We start from the raw sequence: 18,719 nt of genomic DNA, 5'->3' as shown, positions 1-18,719 counted from the left end.
ATACGAGAGTTCGTCGGATTACTAATACGTGAATCCATAGAATATTACTAATCTCCTAACTAATACCAATATATTAGTTACAACACTATTCATTTTTACCCAACACGTTGGCCCAACGCCTTGGCCCCATGTGTACTGCCGCTATTACGGTCTCAACTCTCACCAACTAAAGTCTAAATTACAATGGCTGCAAATAGAAAATGTAGTGTTCCAAGTTGTTATAATACACGTAAGTACTTTAAAATGTAATAACATGATATAAATACAATAGGAGGCCAAGCAAGAAGTTCAAACATAAGCTTTTTCTTCTTACAGTTTTAAGTTAGTGTTATCATAAGTGTGGTTTCTGCACATTAATTATTCTAACGTTCCTGATATGGGGCTATGAGTTTGCACCTATTACGACTTGATATAGTTCAATTAAAATGGTCCCAAAATCAAACCCTTTATTCATGCAATCTTTTACTGACAAGTCTTTAATAATGGTAATTGTTTTCAACTACTACCAATTCGGAATGTCGCTTTAACCGAGAAGAATCAGCAAATAAATTCTTACTCTGTACCATGTATGTTTAAAGTTTTTATTTCAGATTATTTTATGTATTTAAACATGGTGGCACCTTTTTCCTTTTCCTACTACCAATGCTCTCTTAAACACTGCAACTTACTTTTATACATAAAACATGTCTTTTACAGGTGATAATTGTTCTTCACATGATCATCAAAAAGATGTGGACTTTTGCCGCTGGAGGAATTATTATGTTGATCCTGGATGATATGTAACCTGGATTCAGTTATGGCACAGTATGTCACTTGCTTTAAAGATAAACTCAAAAGCAAGTATAAATTTGTAAAGTAAAGAAAGCCAAGCAAGCCAAGCTGACCAAGATTGCACTGAACTCAATATGTAATCAAAAGGTTATTTTTTTTTTCAAATTATTTACTTACAACCAGAGGCTATATCTTCGTTGCAAATTTCAAATCTCCTCCTTTCTGTGTAAAAAGTAACTTTTCTCGAAAAACAAAATAAACTTCCTGCTACAAAAAATATTAGAAAATATTTTTATTCCTTTGGTTATAAAGAAAAACTAAGTGATTCCAATATATTGAAATTGAAATAATTAAATATCATTAGTAAAAATGGACTAAATATATGATTTTAATTATTTTTCTACACATGGGTGATTTAAAATTGCAAGTTTTTGACACATGTGGTTTTGGAGAATATTAAAACATTATAGTTGAAATTAAACTTGGTACTATCTCGGTATAACATTATTATTTCGTGTTTACTAAATCAGATACTTAAGCAAAACAATATTCTATTTTCAGAGTGACAAAATTTTGTACATTATAGGTAGGTAGGTACTAAACCAAATTAAAATTAAATATTTGTGGTTAACTTCTGAGCTAATTTTGAAAGTGGTGTTTTTAATTAAAAATAGGCACAATTTATATTCTATGTTGTGTTTATAAATTCTACTTTGCTGCAACTAAAAGGGCCAGTCACTTTACTTGTTATTTTACGAGAAATATATAATTTTTCAAAATCAGTGATCTAGGGACTGATGGGACTGTATAGGGACTGATGACAAACACTGTTATTATATCAAATGTTTATTGAAAAATCAACTGTTATAACAAATTATCTCTTGAGTTCACACATCTCGACACATCCTATGTATAACTGTGCATCTGTAAAAATCAAATTTTACAGGAGAGCGTTTTAAAGGTTCCGAAAATTTTAATTCGTCATATCTTAGCAATCGTAAAGACTTTTTACTTGAAATTTGAGGAGTTGCTTTAATTTGAAGTTAACATAGCCAATGAAATTTTATCGGTAAATGTGTAGGTTTTTGTGTTTTAGCACATACATACTTACACATTGTACCTTATACATATTTTAACATTGGAATATTCTTAAATTTTAGTCATGCAACTGCCAGACACACAGTTAAACTGGGTATAAAATATGAAATATATTGTGTAACTGTAACAAATATCTTATAATCCGAATACAACAACGATTGTGAAATGTGTAAATAAATAATAATTATATTTTCATGCTTTGTTGCAGGTCATTCAGGTGATTTTATAAACACACTACAGTAACCTATAATTCTATGAATGGGGCACTGTATTGAACTAAATGTAATGAAAATCATTGAGTAAATGAATAGTATTTTTTTTTATAAAAATATTAAACTATTATTAGGTTTTAGACCACAAAACGAGATCTTTCTTATTAATTATCTTATTCATGCAAAATCATCAGTCTTTAAATTTAATAGGCTTCAGTATTATACAAAATAACAAAGACTTAATCATTAAAAAGTAATTTGAACTACTATTATTACATTCTAAAGTAGAATAGTAAACACAAATAAAAAGTAATATACTAATATCCAAAATAAATAAAAAACACTTCTTATAAAAAAATGTGTAAACTTTTCACAAAACAAGCATTAAGAAATAGTAGTTTATTCCAATTAGTACGAGTAAACCTAAATGAATAAAAAATATGACTTTACTACTTTAGCAACCGGTAACTTTAAGCTCAATACTTGTCAAAAACTTTGTCACTTAAAATCAGTTAAATATTTATTTATAAAAATGGCACTGGGCTTAAAACGAGTGACTTAATAATAAATAAATAGTAAATATTTTTATTACAGAGGTTTATGCGTACATACTTGCACTTATTATATTTTTATTACAGAGGTTTATGCATAATCACAGACACAATAGAAAATCTATTGTGTCGTGGTCAGATCGGGCCGCTCGGGCTCAATGGGTTAAACAATCAACTAAAATAATCATAACTATGTTTAAAACTATTCTGCTTCGTCATCTATTTGATTCTTAAAAAATTCATCTGCCCCAATCAGATTCGTATAAAAATCATGTTAAATAGAAGGAATGACGTTACTTTTACACAAGTCCTTTAAATCTTTAAGTTTTTAAATCTTTAAGCTTGCTCTCATCTCTTTAAGTTTGCAAATAAAGATGCACCCAGTACTTCTTTCTCTGCTTTTCTTCTTTACGTAACGTGTGTAAATGTAGTAAATAGCTGCAACGTCTTCCACTTCCATCTTTGAAATAGATCGACATGACCGCAAATCGCAACGGTTCTTCAACCGCACGTTGCGGCCAGCCAGATCGTGGGCAGCCGCATTCGCAACCGCATCCTGCGGTCAGCCGCGCGGCTAGCCGCAATGTTGCTACCCGCATAGTGCGTATGAACCCTTAAAAAATTCGTGGTCACAAAAGTCAGTTTTGTATTAAATGTTGAGTGATTCTGGCAATATTTGTAATTGCTTGACTTGAGACCATAAACTCGTTCATTATCTGTATTTGTTGTCCAATTACATCCAGGAAGCAAGTTTGTAAAATCAATAAAATCGCTGGTGGTCATTTCTTTTACTATGTACGGAGTTCCATCTTGCTTCGCCCATCTAATGAGGGCGTACCATGACTCAGGCGTATACATCGTTTTATTCTTGGCCGTTCGTTCTATGAGGGCATGGACGCTGTCGCCCTCATTTTGGGTATGCCCTTTTTCAAAATATTTATGGGTAATGGATACTTTAAAATCCCTTGCGGCCCTCAAATAAGTGGCAAAAACAATCCGATTTCTGTTCTGGACAAAATCGTTTTCTAACTGTTTTTTTTGTTGTTTCAATCTTTGTATCTGAAATTTGCTTCTGAATAACATCGCCGAATAGCGCTTCTCCTCAATCAATTCTATTCAGTAGGCGCTTGCTAATCCGCACCGGCAATTTTTCCTCTATGCCGGATTGTCGGAAATGCCGGATTGTCGAATTAGTATAGGAAATAAGACTTCATATTTAAAATGGTAAGTTGAATTTATTATAAAAAAAATTACATAAATAAATTAAAATATTAATTAATTATGTATTAAAATTACATATTAGGTTCATCATTTGTGACGTTTTCAGCCGCGGAAGAGGAAGATGACGCTTTGACCAAATAACTGTCAATTTTCACTTGCTTCTTGCCATAGTAAATTTTTTTAATTATCATTTCTCTTAACTTTCTCAAATTCAGCAAAATGTCGTTACTAGCGTTATTTTCCTTTGCCCAGCGAATACTGACATCTATTGATTTCAGGCCATCTTCAGCCTTCACTGAGGGGCTCGTGGGACTAAGCAAGGTCATTTCCAAATCATCTTGTTCAGTGCTAGAAACAGTATCATTTATTATTTCTTCATCGGTCATTGCAGGCAAAGAATCCGAGTTTTCAGCAAACCATTCCTCAACATCTTGTTCAGTCAACTCTGTCTGATTTTTTGGGAACAACATTTGCTTTAGTTCTGCAAGAGTTAATTCATCTTCTGATTTCCACTCTTCTTCTTCCTCAGGATTGTGGTTTAGTGAAGGCCATAATTTTTTCCAGGACGATTGAATCGCTTTTTGAGGTACCATGTGCCACGCTTCAGTTACGTTAAAGACCGCATCTTTAAGGTTCATGTCCTTCAGTGTTTTAGTGGCATCATCATCCCGGATAACAGCATTCAATAACAGTTTCTTATCATCTGAATTACATTCTGGTCCATAGGTTGAAGTAACGGTGTGCAATTTTATATACAGGGTGGCCCGTTTTCAGTGGTCCAAAAATTTTTTTCAGCTTGAGAGCATCATGAGTAATCATTTAAAACAAACTTTAGTTAAGCGAAAACTTATGGTTTAGAAATTATGAATTTTTTTTTAAATAATCTGAAGTTTCAATGTTTTTGACACAAAACTACTCTGTTATGAAAACTACTGGACCGAATTGAATGAAATTTGGTATAGATATAGCGCAATAACCTACCTATCGCGCTATAGGCTCATCTTGTGTAAATAATTACACTGAATTTTTTTAATTTAACTTTTTCTGTAGTTTTTTGAATTTCTCGGCAAAATGTCGATTTTTCGAAAAAATCCTGTGAAAAAAAAAATGTACCACCAAGGTTTTGCTGGTATTGCTAAAAACTTCCTTAACATAAGGTTATTCTTTACACAAAAAATCATAGTTGTCCTTCGATTGTAACATCTTCAAAAACAATATCATGTGCATTCAACACATGAAAATCGAAAAATTACGAAATTTACCATAATTCAATTTTAATCATTTGGAACGGCCAATTTTTGGTTAAAGAACCATTTATTGCCATAAAAGTCGTTACAAATCAGTATTCACATGGCTATAAAAGTTAAAATGAATGAAATAAATTTTTTACCTGCTAGCCAAGATAACTTTACTTTATTCTAATGTCAATTTATAGAGTTTTTTTTTGTTATTTAGTTTTTAGGTTTAAATCTTAATAAAAGGTTTGGAGAATCAATAAAACAACATAAATATTAATTAACATATTGTTTATTTTTTACAAAAGGTTTTCGAAATGCCGTCCGCCTTTCGCTAAACATAATCTGCATCTGCGTAAGAAATTTCTTCGCAGCCTATTAAATGGCTGCCGGCTTTCTTTAATGGCTGTTATAGCCACTTGAATTTTCCTTTAAGTGCCACTAGCATTTGCACAGGGCATAATAGTGACCCTGTCTTTTGACACTTTCCTACCTGGAGCTTCTGACTCCTTTCTATAAACATAAGTTTTGTTAGGTAAAACTCTCCAAAACAGGCCGCTTTCGTCAGCGTTATAAACTTGGTCTGGTGTTAAACCAAGATCGTCAACTTTTTTCTTAAATTTCTCAACTAATGGAGCGACGGTTGATGTGTCACCGGATAATTTTTCGCCGGTTATAGTCATCTTGACTTGAAACTCTGGAACCATCCATCACTAGCTTTGAAGTTGGCATTCTTGTATATTTTTTCATAAAAAGTTAAAGCTTTTTGACGAATAATATCTCCAGTAAGAGGCGTATGACGAGCTTGTTCTTGAAGAAACCACGTATACAACGCGTCCTCCATAACAGGATACTCTCCAATCTTCACAGTCTGTCGTGAACTCGTCCCGGCATCAGCAGTGTTGGCGAAGTTTTCAATCTTCTCACGATTCTTTTTTATATCATAAATTATTGCACGGCCTACACCATATTCACCAGCCAACTTCATCTGATTTTCACCACTATTCAACTTTCGCAAAATTTCCATCTTTTTAACTAAACTCAATGTTTCGTGTTTACGTTTTTTGTCCGCCATTTTGTCAAAGCGACGCTGCGCTACGAGTAAAACAAACAGGTGGCTTCACTATTGAGGTTAGGCCCGGACTGCCGAGCGAAAGAAACTACTGGAACACCGCCGGCCGCGCCGCTCAGTAGGCCGGCGTTCAGCTATGTAAAATGCCGGATTATAGACCGGGCTGTCTGAGTCCCGAAGTGCCGGACTACTGAGTGTGCCGGATCGGCGAGCGCCGGATTATCGAGCGCCTACTGTATTTAAATTATAGTTATTAGTTTTATATTTAAAACTGCTTACCTAGGGCCTGAGGACTTGACTGCGATCAAAATTTGCACAACAAAGTTGGCGATCGCACTAATAACAAGATGGCTACCGCGGCTTGGGTTGTGTTTGCAACTAACTTTACGTCGATGCTATCGTATTGAATGAGTTATGAAAAAGCCATACGATTGGATTGTATTTATGAATTTCGTAAGTGACTAGGGCCTGATATTTTTTATCGCTTACACTTTTTGACTTGAAATATTATAATGTGATGAAATAATATGTCATTTTAAATTAAATTGTAATGACAATGTTAGTAAAGTATTATACAAGTATAAAGTGTAGTTCAATCAAATTATTCTTAAATAATTATAATTACACTGATATTAATACTAAATTCGGGATATCTTACATGGCTGTAGTTCTCGTATGTTTGGAGTAAGATGTGGCAATTTTTGGAAATAAATAATATTATGATATATATCAAAATGAGTAACCGAATTTAAAATTGGAGCTAACACCAAGTTAACCAAATTTCAAATAATTACTCATATTATCTTGTTGTTATGGTCGTGGGATAAACGAGATCGAGTCATAAAACGGATGATAATCTTTATCAATCACACTTTTTAACTCTTGCAAATATTTGTATTTGCTTTCTGTGATTTTGAGGGGCTGTTGATATAGTTGCTTTGGTAGTAAAGGTCCCAGACTAGCTCTTGTGGTAAGATGGTCCATTCATCAGGATGTCGCAATTTACACAAAACAGATCCATCTGGCAAGTATTTCAGTCCTCGTATATCGACCACAACTGGATCACCTTTTTTCTTCCCTGGTCTAATAGACTTGAAGTTGGATTCTAGTTCTTCATAATTAAGAAAGAAGTTGTGGTGGATTGATTTTACATCGTAAGAATTTCTTCATCGAGCTTGCTGCATTCAAGCTACATAGTCACTCGGTGCATAAATAGGGGGTTTAATGTACTGTTCAATTGTTGAATGGACACTATCAACTTCCATCATGGTATGGCCTTTTTCGAAGTACAACTGTTCAACACTAAGATTCATTCTTTGCGAGAGATCGCTAAAAGCACCTGACAAAATCCGGTTTCGATTTTGATGGCCACATTCATCAGAAAGGCGCTTGAACTCAATGGGCGGCCCTTCCCTCTTTTTGAGGTGGTCTTAATAAATGGGGATGTAAAAACCCCTGTGCCATCTTCTGTGTCGGAACCAGAACAGCTGGTGTCCAGTGTCCGCTTCCGCTACAGCCTGTCTTTTACATCCATTTCTATAATGCTGTTGACAGAGCTGGAGCTTGAACGCAGCACAGCCCTGCCCCGCCTTGTCTCGACACGCGCCGGAGACATACTTCCGTCATTATCTTCCAAATCGTAAAAGTTTTCAGTGTCCATAATTGTGTGTTTGCCAGAGTCGTCGTTGATCAGTTCGGAGTTTAAAGACATGACATTTTTGTTCCCACGAGTATGGGGGATATAAAACGTCCATCCGGGCGGTGCCCCCTGCACCCGGATAACCCTTTTACACCATGGAGGTCGGGCGGTATCCATGGGTGACAGGAAATCCACGCCGCTGGACTACAACGCGGATTTGAGGGTTTTTGATGAGGTGTCCTTCCTCTCAGGCCAGCCGATTAAGGCAAGCCTCATTATAAATGCGAAGGGGACAGCGGGTATGCAGTTAACAATGTGCTACTGACACCATTTTTATCACCCAATTCAACTCCCCAAGAAAATGATAACAAAAGCCAAATTAAAACTAGAAATACTGTGGAAAGATGTTTTGGTATTTGGAAGAGAAGATTGTCTTCAAGTGGGAATGGGTATCAAGGTGGATACAGTTGTGGCTGTCATATGTGCATGTGCATCACTGCATAACATCGCATTATTAGTAGACGATTTGGTGAAAATGATGATGTTGTACCAATTAGTGAAAACTCTAACAGCACTGGCTTTATGGTGCGACAATCTTTGGTTTTTCTCTTAAAATTATTTTTTAATAAATAAAAATCCATAAAAAAAAACAATACTTTTATTTTAATTCTTGTAGAGACTAATCAAATCAATCAGTTAAAACTTGTTTTGCAACAACTTTCTTTACTTCCTCTAATTCTATTTTCGCTTTTTCTAATAAACATAGTTTTATTTGTTCCTCAACCAATGCTGCCCTTTTAGCTTTTTCGAACAAACATTTGTTTGTCTCTTCCTGTATCAACGCTGCCCTTTTTTTTATTTGTTTAGCTTCCAACTGCAAAGAAATGGTATATAAGTTAATCTGGCTATAAACTAAAAAAACAAAGTTACAAACTATTACATTGATACTAGTTTTTAATATTTGTATTTCAATCTTTTTCTTATTGTCTAATTTTCGTAGCATCTCTCCCGAATATATTCTATAGGTCTACGCACTTGTTCTGTTGTGGTTTTGATTACTGCATCATTTTTCTTATCACTTAAATCTGAAAGGTAAATAAAAGATATTAGTATATTACAGCAAATAAAACAATATAGTTTATATAATAAAACAATACATATAAAGGTACATTTTATGATATCTAATATCTATGCTATTTTGTTCATGTTCAATTTGAGGGCTGTTCATTTGATTAGTCTCCCTGACTTCAACTTATGTTGTTGAGTCCATTTTGTACTACTCCAAAATATCTGAAAACAACAGGTTGATTTGTAGACACCATAGAAAAGCTGTATATGTAGTTTATTGATTGTTTCTTACTTTAACACAAAATGGCTATGTGCCAATTACATTATTTAAAGAAAATAAGTACACAATTCAGACATTCATCTCACAAAACTCCAAACATGCTGACATGATCTTCTTCCAGTCATTCACAATCACAGCACAGTCAAAATTCCCTTCTAAGAAAGTGTTGAGTGCAGAGGGTGCGATAAGCATATAAGTTTATGGATCATTGGTTCTTAATTACATACTTCCCAAGTTATTATTTGATTCAGTTATAATTGGTTCGTCATTCAAGCCAAGGTTTTGATTGCTATCAATAGCCAGTAAAATGGCACCGTCACTATCAGTACCCAGTACCCAAAAAAAAGAATTACTGATTTCAGTTATAACCACAGGTGCAGCCTGATAAACAAAAAAAAAAAAAAAATGTAAATTAGAGGAGAGTACAGAAATAATTAGTATGAGACAACCCATACAGTGGTTACCAATGATTTCAGAGGATATTATTATACAAACCTCTTCAACCATGCTTATTACGGCTCCATGTTGAGGTAGCGGAGGTGCATGTCACCACAAGTTCTGATCAAATTTCTCCTTTTTGTAGCACGAGCTTTCCATGTAACGGCTTTCGTGTTGTCCCTCACCCTTTTTAAAGTGATAGTTTCACGCTGAAATAACAAGTATATAACACAGTAAGTATGTAAGTTATCATAACAAATCATGCACTAATAGTGGCCATAATACCTTGTGTACATTTGCATAACAATCGCCATCTCAAATTGTTCCTGAACTTTGCCAAGCCTTCATTGATGTTTTGAAGGATACTATTAAGGTAATTAAATGAAACATTCACATATTTTTATTAATTTTTAATTACACAAAAATTGGTTATGAAACATATAAGATAGCATATATTTAAAAAAAAAATTCTGGTTTATCACAAACTGCTCTAAAATGCTTTACGCAAAATTGGATTGAGTTGTGTCGCATCAATGACTCATCAGATAAAATTTGGACTTGATTAGTTGGTTGGTCAAATGTTGGTTGTTGTTGCTGTTTCTGTTGTGGTGTCATCATGTCAATATCATGTTTTAAGAAAATATATGATTTTGCTGTGGCATATTATGTGACAGTGGATAACAGCTATGAGACGAACATGGCCTTTGTGGTATTTGTACAGGTGAATCCGGAAGAACATAAAAAGTTTGAGAGGAAGAAGGACGATGCATTTCAGCCGGTGATGTACTATGAAAAGTACCACTAGAGCTCATCAAGCTAAATGATGAAGTGGGAAGTTGTTCGAGGCGGTGACTAATTGTTTTTGAATAATGACTAATTTTTTTTTTCTCGCATAGATCCCGTTTCCGTGGGATTTCTGGGATAAAGCCGGATGTCCTTCCAATGTCCTTCCTCACGTCTCAAGCTATCTCTGTATCAAATTTGAAGTGAAAACATTTTGTTTTTAAAAGGAACTATTTCAGTTGGTACTAGTTTTACATTAATGAATATTAGAAATTGTAACCGGGGGGCGAGGGTTAACGGAAAATGCAGGCTTGTCTCGACAGTGTTTATTTAGTAAACGTACTACAGACTATTTGACAATAATTGTGAAACAGGAATTTTTATTGGTCAGGCGAGTGACTGGTTCGGCAATCTTAGCGAAAGCAGGAATGAACGAACAAAACTTATTATGTCTTTGACTGGCCTACCATTGACAAGGAAAATTTTAATATCTCTTACATCGATCGATTATATTGATGTGTTTGGGAAGAGATTACTCTCGAATTCACTTAGATCATTGTCTTCATAATAATGCTGCAGATTCGTCGTTGCATCTGCGTAAATTGCATCTAAAAATGTAGAAGATCCTCCAGGGGACTCATCGAAGCGTCTTTTCTTAGGAGGGGGTGTCGGAATGGCTAATTTTATCAAAGGATCATATGGGCATGCAGTCTTCGGTGTTACTTTTTTCGTGTAACGAGGGCAGGGTTGTGAGGATTGTGCGGTCATTAATTTTTATTGGACTGTGTTACTAAAACGTTTTGCCTTTTATGGACACCATCAGCCAACGTTATTCCAACTCCTTACTCCTTGAACACATATATATCCTTTCCTCCTAAGCTCGCAATACAACTAGTAGGACGCTATGCTGGATTTGGCACAGCTATCAAGAAAAAGAGCGCCGGTGATGCCGTCAATGTCGAGTGTCGACATATACTACTGTCGGCCAGTAGTATATGTCGACACTCGACATTGACATTCCCCTGGTGTCAGCAGAGGTAGTTGTGGCGCAGAATCCAACATTCTGGTAGGGGCGTTGAGCTTTACTGGCATGGCACGTCGGACAGTTGCTTCGCACCACTCCGGGAGCACCACAGCCATACCATTTGAATTTGAGTGGTGAAGGAAACGGGGTAACTGCTTCAATGGTATCTTCTCTTCGGGCACTCAACTTTTTACAGTTCTCTGTAGTATGGCGAAATTTTTGCAGAACCTGCATTTCGTTTTACGCATGGGGACTAGTCGGGCATCTAGCTTGTGTTAGCTAGGTTTAAATTCATTTGAACGAGAAACACCGACTTTCTCCTCAAGTACATGTTCAAGCGCTTTAAAGTTGATTGAAGTTTTGGACTTCAGCTCGAGGGATCTTTTCATGAATATCAAGGCGTAGCAAATGATAAATCATATCCAACTGCTGAGATTTTGGATGGCCTGGACTAGGTAATTGAGAAAAGAGCAGCCGCTTGCGTCGCACCGCAATTTTTGTGTTCAGAAAAACATGTCGATTGAGTAGATATCAGTAGGTCGTACGGCGGAGATATGTCTCACGAAAATGAATTTTATTTCAGTCCTGGAACTTCTCTCTTTTGTTTTTATTTATACTATATCTCTAAAACAGTGCGTCGCATGACATCAATCGATGAAATCGAATTTTTTACTCATCTGGCTTTCCTCTAGCCATTTTCGCTTTGTTTTTTTTTTCTGTTTGGACTATTTTTTTAATTCCTATAACTCGATAACGGAGTGTCTGACGACATCGATCTATAGGACATTTTTAACGCATCTTGCACTCCTCTAGTCATTCCCGTTAAAAAAAGTAACCTTATGAGGAATGAAAAAACGCCTTGTTTTTTTTTTAAATTAACGAGATATCACAAGTATGAAAGTAAAGCCCAGCGGCGCAATTGTCAAGCCAAAGATACAGTGTACAGATCACGATTTTGTAAAAAAATCATCTAAAGCAACTTAAAAAATATGATGAAATCACAATGATAATTATGTTCAGACATTTTCTCACAGACTTCTGTACAATTTTTATAAGGTGACGGTAAATTTTCTTTATTTTCGATCATAGTCACATCAACTGCTGAACATTGTTTCAAATCATGTTGTTCAATGTTGTTGCTAATTAGCGGAAAACCACCTCTGATGTTTCTATTCTGCATTTGACTCAGTGGTATCCATTCGTGGTCTGATTGATCTACTTCAGTTTCAACACAATTTGGTGTATTTGAATCTGGACCATGTGTTACCGTAGTTGTCGTATTCAATAAATTTAAATCGAACGAACAATGGAACACGTAAAAATGATGTAATTAATTAACAGCGATGACAAAAATAAATACGTAACATTCCTTATTTTACGTACGTTCGATGAACCAGGAGTGTGAGGGCGCGCGGCATGACGCGCCATGGGCGGTACTGAATTGAGTATTTGAATAAAAAATTTTTTTGTGCTAAATGGATAGATTATATCGAGGGTATTCTGGGAGAATCGGATAAGTAGCGATACTGTTATATTGAAAAAAACTCATTTAAAATTTTGGATGATTATAGGTCAACGACGAAGCATAAAGACAGAAAATTTTCATTACTTGTACTTAGAAACATTATTTAAGTTTATTTTGATACATTAATTTATGCAATAATTGTCGAAATAAGTAAAAAAATGGGGAAAGTTGGCGTGAAGGTATCGCAGTTATTTTGTTTTACCTGAAATACGTAAATAAGCTGTAAATCTCTTAAACACACATTAATCTTTACGTACTATATTAGGAACAGTTCACTGTCTCGTATTGAATAAGTTGATGTTAAAATTAATTGAAATAATATTCCAATTCAGGCGGTAGAATAATTTTTTTCTCACTTTTCTGTTTCTACCTGTAAATTTTTTGGGAATTACTGCATTAAAAACAAAATAGGCGATATTTATTTTATTTAATGTAAGCTTTCTTAAGTTTAAACAGTTAAATCCTTTAGATAAAATAGCACTTAAAAATATTATCAGGAAAAATTAACACGAGTAAAGAAAATTACACAATAGTTTCCTCGCAAGACATCTCATCCTCCTCTTCAGCCTCTTCAGGAACACTAACCGTCTTCAGATTTTTATACCAAGGCTCCAATTCTTCTGGTATTATATTTTTTTTAACCAAATTTAGTAAATCCTTTTTTTTTGCTTCGGATATAGGTAATGATTCTTACATTTTTGTCAACTCAGTTGGGAATTCATCCTGTTCCTTTCTTTTTGTTCGTGTAGCTCTAGTTTTTCCTTCTTTACCGGAAACGTCAAAGTAATTAAAAGTCTCACTCATGTCATAATTGAAGTAAATTCTTTTCTCCCCCTTTACAAACCTCAGTCTTTTGATTTTAAGCCACTGTACTTTATTTCCTTCCTTGTCCTTATCTTTGTTATGAATAATCTTAGAAGCCAGATCTTTTAAATCATAAAACTCATGGTATTTAAACTCTTTTGTTTTGTATGGCTCCTTGACTATCTTCTTCTGTTGAACAGTTTGTATTTTCCTACGCCTTGCACGTTCGCATATTGAAATCCAGTCTTGCATTGAATATACTGATGTTTCTTTCTTTTGTGATTCAATAGCACTGTGCATAGAATCGGCCTCCATGTATGTATGTCCGGATTCTAAAAATTTTTGTTCTATAATTTGTAAATGTTCAATATTCTGAACAGCCCACATAAGAATTGCTGCCACATATTGATTCCTATTTTGACCTGAGCAAGTATCAGAAAAAAGGCTTATTTCAGTTACATTTGCTGAAATACATTTAGTTAAATAATGTAATAAAATCGTTCCAATTTCGCAACTACCTTTTTTACCGTTCAGTTCAGACCATAGAAAACAGTATGCATTATTGGGCAAACTTGCTTCATAAACAGTGAGATTAAACACGCACAGCTTTCGAGAATAATATAACAGGCTCACTTTGCAGTGAGGGATCTGAAGTACAGCCTGCAGATCGAATGAAACCGAAAGAAACTTAGGATCTTTGTTAGCTCTTTCCTTGTCTTTTTCCTTTTCCGCATTACAAACATTTTTCCTGTGGATATGTTCTTTATAATTTTCTTCTAATAATCCTTTTTTCTCTTCGTCAGACTTTTCGTAATTTGTACAAATTGCACATTGATCTTTTTTCGGCACAAAAAAACTAAAATTGTATTCCATAGCAAATACTCTTCGATAAGTGAGCTCATTTGCTGCCTCTTGGTTTTTTTCTTGGCATAACTCTTTGTACAATATGTACATTTTTCTTATATTAAGATCTGCGCTCAAATACTTTCTGTTAGTATCTTTTCTTGTATAGTGAGATTCCATACACGGGAATGATTCTATGTGGCGACGAATTCCTTCCAAGATTTAGTTTTGTTAGCTGGCTCGTGTTTTCCTCTACTGTCAATTGCATCAAAAGCACCAATATTATTGCGTTTGTTTACAGCGTCAAAGATCACAGATGGCCCTATGTTAAGAGTTTTCGTAAAAAACTTTTGACAAACTTGTACTTTTGCGTCATTGTTTCTAAAGTAGCATTTTTTTTGTGTAAGCTCTTTTTTCACGTTTATTTCTTACAGCAAGTACTCGCTTAGGACGGTTTACTTCTATATGGGATAGAATGAAATTTTTTCTACCGACGAAATCAAGCTGCCAATCTTCAGACAAACATTTTCTTGCGATTGCAAGTCTACGCTGAAATGATAATTCGGACATATGGAAAACACTACTTAAACGTAGGTTTGAATCACCTGTTCTGTATTTAGCCAAGAGGATTCCTAAGCATGTTTCAGGGCGTGAACGACTTCTCAAACGAGGAGTTTGTTGCAAAATTGAATCAAACTGCACTTGAGACAAACCAGTCCAGTAATAAAAGTCTGTTTCGTTTATTAACGTAGGATTATCAAAGTCTAAGAATCGCTGTCTTTCATCTTTGAATAAATTGATAATACCATCAAGGAATGCTCCACTGATGTCTGACCGCAGATTTGGTGCCTCCATCAACTGCTCCCAACTATTGCTTGATAAGTGATCACTGCAGATTCGAACATCTCGTTGTAAATACACGCTGTACTTGCACAAAATGTTACCTCGTAATGACTTTGTTATTCGACGACGATCATCATTTGGGCAATGGAGAAACAAACAGTTTGAACTCGTATTAGGAAGACGCTTATTATATTGGTTACTGAAGACATTATTTGCCAGGGCTCTATTATGAATATGGCTATAATATATGAAGTGTTAACGGATTACACTGTTATGCCTCTCATAGATCAGCCTGGGTTATATTTTTTGAAAAAGATCTTTGAATTCATTGAGATAACGTCCATTACACATTACTTTCAAATCGGCAGATTTTGTGAAATTCCGGCGATCCCAAATACGTTAAAGAATTTTTTTCGAAAAAAAAAAAAAATATTCCTTATAATGTAAACTTTTAACATACTAAGAATCAGATGTGGCCGCAGATTTTTTAATTTAGCCCGAAAGTGGGTGATGTCCTTTGTTCGTAGGGAATTATTTTTTTTCTTTACTTCTCTCGTGCTATTTGGTTTGATTTTTTTATAAATATCGAGCAACTTATCAAGCGTATTATTTTTCTTAACTGTATCGCGATATGATTTGCAGGATGTATTCCATAATTCTGGATAAGTTTCCCATGTTTTAATAAATAAATAAATAAATTACTATTTCGGGACAATTTTCACACACGGCACGATCTGATCCCATACTAAGCTTTCGCTTGTGTTATGGAAACCAGATGGCTGATAAACATACATATATAATTTTAAATAAATACTTATATAGATAATTAACACCCAGACACAGAGCAAACATCTATGTTCACCACACAAATATTTGCCCTGAGGGGGGATCGAACCCACGACCTCTGGTTTGGAAGGCAGGGCCACTACCAACCAAGCCATCCGGCCAGTCGAATAAACATTGACAAATAGTGTTTTTCCGTGAGACTGCTATCATCAACAATATTAACATTATTTTCGCCTTGGATACTGTTTTCGTCCTCCATTTTGAACAAAAAACACGAACGTCCGCCTGCCTTGAAGTCTTTTTCTCAACTAAAATATTGCCGCGCGCCCGCGCACGTCAATATTATTGTCAATACCCCTGCCTCCCCCCGATATTGACGTGACAAAATCTGAATTTCTGGATAATCCACAATAATATTGAACAATACCGCAATACAGGCCGCACACACACAATAATATTGACAAATGACAATACGTACTTTATTGTCAATATTATTTTGTGTGTGCGGCTAGCCTAATGAAGTATTATTTCAGCTCCTGATCTTACAGTAAATACAAAATAAAAAGAAATATACAGTGGTAATGTAGATTCTAAACAAACTACTACCAAAATACAATTAGATCAAAAATCATTTGATATGAATTGTTGATTATTTTCACCCTCTGCCTTGAAACTTCCTGTCTTGAAACCACTGCCACAGTTGGTGATTGGTGCTGCAAAGAAAACATACTAAGTATATTTGTTACTTTTTGACAAATATTCTTTGCCATTCATTTCAAAATGCTAGTACCGTCAATTTCCAAAGTTGCTCTAAAATAAAAATCGACTTCTATTCTTTGCTCGAATTTTCAATTGATGTTGCAGGAGCATTTTTCACTGTGTAAGTGTTGTGTACATACCATTCAAACTATCTATACATTTCGCATTTTTTGAACGCGTTTCAGTATTATTTCAGGCAGAATACAGTTTTTAAAAAAATCTGATTATTTGGGTGTCATATTACTGATAAATTCGTTATCTCGACAAACAACAGCTATAACAGTCGAAATTTTAGTGACTGAAATAAAGCATATGAAGTAGGACTTATCCATTTTGCATCTTTTTTCAGGCCAAGTACAAACACGCGTTTGTTCTTGGCCTGAAATAAAATTTGAATATAGTAAGCAATGTTCACATTATACCTATTACAGTGTCTTGTTTAGAATTTTAATGTGTCATGTAATAGAATTCATGTAATAGAAAGTTCTTCTTTTCTAGCGCAGCTGCTTCTAAGCTTTGATCGGTCCTAGCTAATGAAAGGAATGCACTTGATCTCAACAACAGCTCTGTCATTTTCAATTATACCTGTAACACATTTCTAGTACCGTTTTTTTTTCTCGCAATTATAACTACATAGTTATTATGTTTGGCCAACTTTGCTAAACACGAAGTTTAAATTGAAGTTTGATAAATAAAAACATACCATCTGGACTGCCCGCTAAAAATTCAAATTCTTCACCAATAAAAAGACCTGAAGGTCTGATAATTTTATAATATTGTTGCATGAACATGCTTTTTGCTACATTCCCATATTGCTGCGCATATAACATATCTTTCGTGCAAATATTATTATTATACAGAATATCCTTTACCTGATTGTGGCATGGGGTGGTGGTACGACGTTTGCAAATCTGTGAAGAGAAAAAGTCCAGATAAACTAAATGCATGTTATGGTTTGCTTTACAAATGTTTATTCTCCAAATTGACTAGCAGTGAAACGGTCAATCTTATGAGTATATAAATCATTATCATACAGATTTCAATCAAATTCTGTTAGCCGTTCTTGACACTGTATTTTCAACTGTGCTTCGTCAATAGGATCACAAGCTTCGTGTCCATAGTGCTTATTCGGTTGGGATTTCTCTCTTGGAGCAAATAATCGTTTGCGTGTCAAAGATTGCTGTCGTATTCTGCTCTGTTCCTTCCGTTTTATGTACTTTTTAAAATGTATCCCTGGGCTCTGTGTGGTTTGTTTTTTCCATGCAGTTTCATGACAGTTTATCAGGGAATAAAAAAAAGTTAAATTTTATTTTATCAGCAAAAATTACAACAAAGTCCTTATAAACAACTTAAAACCTAGTGTTACCCCCCTAGCCCTGATGACTGCTTCCATGCGTTCTGTCATGGACCTAATTAATGTGACAACAGTCTCTTGAGGAATGTTGTCCCATTCTGCAACGACGGCATCTTGGAGGTCTTGGAGAGTGGTAGGGGCAGGATCACGTGCCCGTACTCGCCGTTTCAATTCATCCCAAAGGTGCTCAATAGGGTTCAGGGCTGGACTTCGCGCCGGCCAGCGCATAACAGGGATCCCAACTTCTTGCAGGTAGTCTGTTACAATTAAAGCGGTGTGACAGCGGGCGTTATCGTGCATTAACGTGAACCCACTGCCAACAAAACCCGCATAAGGGACAACCTGCTCCTCTAAGATCTCTGTTATGTACCGAGGAGCAGTCAGCGACCCTTGCCCGCGAGCACTTCCAGTCC

At 35.2% G+C, this 18,719-nt stretch overlaps 1 protein-coding gene and 1 long non-coding RNA gene across 2 annotated transcripts; one reads left to right on the top strand and one right to left on the bottom strand.

Annotated features, from left to right (window-relative positions):
- Nucleotides 1-94: 94 nt before the first annotated feature.
- LOC123702204 lies at nt 95-1,150 on the top strand. Its single transcript, XR_006752832.1, has 2 exons — nt 95-229; nt 697-1,150. It is a non-coding gene; the product is annotated as an uncharacterized LOC123702204 (long non-coding RNA).
- A 4,617-nt stretch (nt 1,151-5,767) lies between these two features.
- On the bottom strand, nt 5,768-6,163 carry LOC123702264 (tigger transposable element-derived protein 2-like). Its single transcript, XM_045649956.1, has one exon. It carries the CDS (start codon nt 6,161-6,163, stop codon nt 5,768-5,770), a length of 396 nt encoding a protein of 131 aa, XP_045505912.1.
- Between the last annotated feature and the right edge of the window lie 12,556 nt (nt 6,164-18,719).

The sequence above is a fragment of the Colias croceus genome, chromosome 23 (genome assembly GCF_905220415.1).
Source record: "Colias croceus chromosome 23, ilColCroc2.1".
In the NCBI taxonomy this organism is placed as follows: domain Eukaryota; kingdom Metazoa; phylum Arthropoda; class Insecta; order Lepidoptera; family Pieridae; genus Colias; species Colias croceus.
This window is presented reverse-complemented; position numbering and strand designations above follow the sequence as displayed.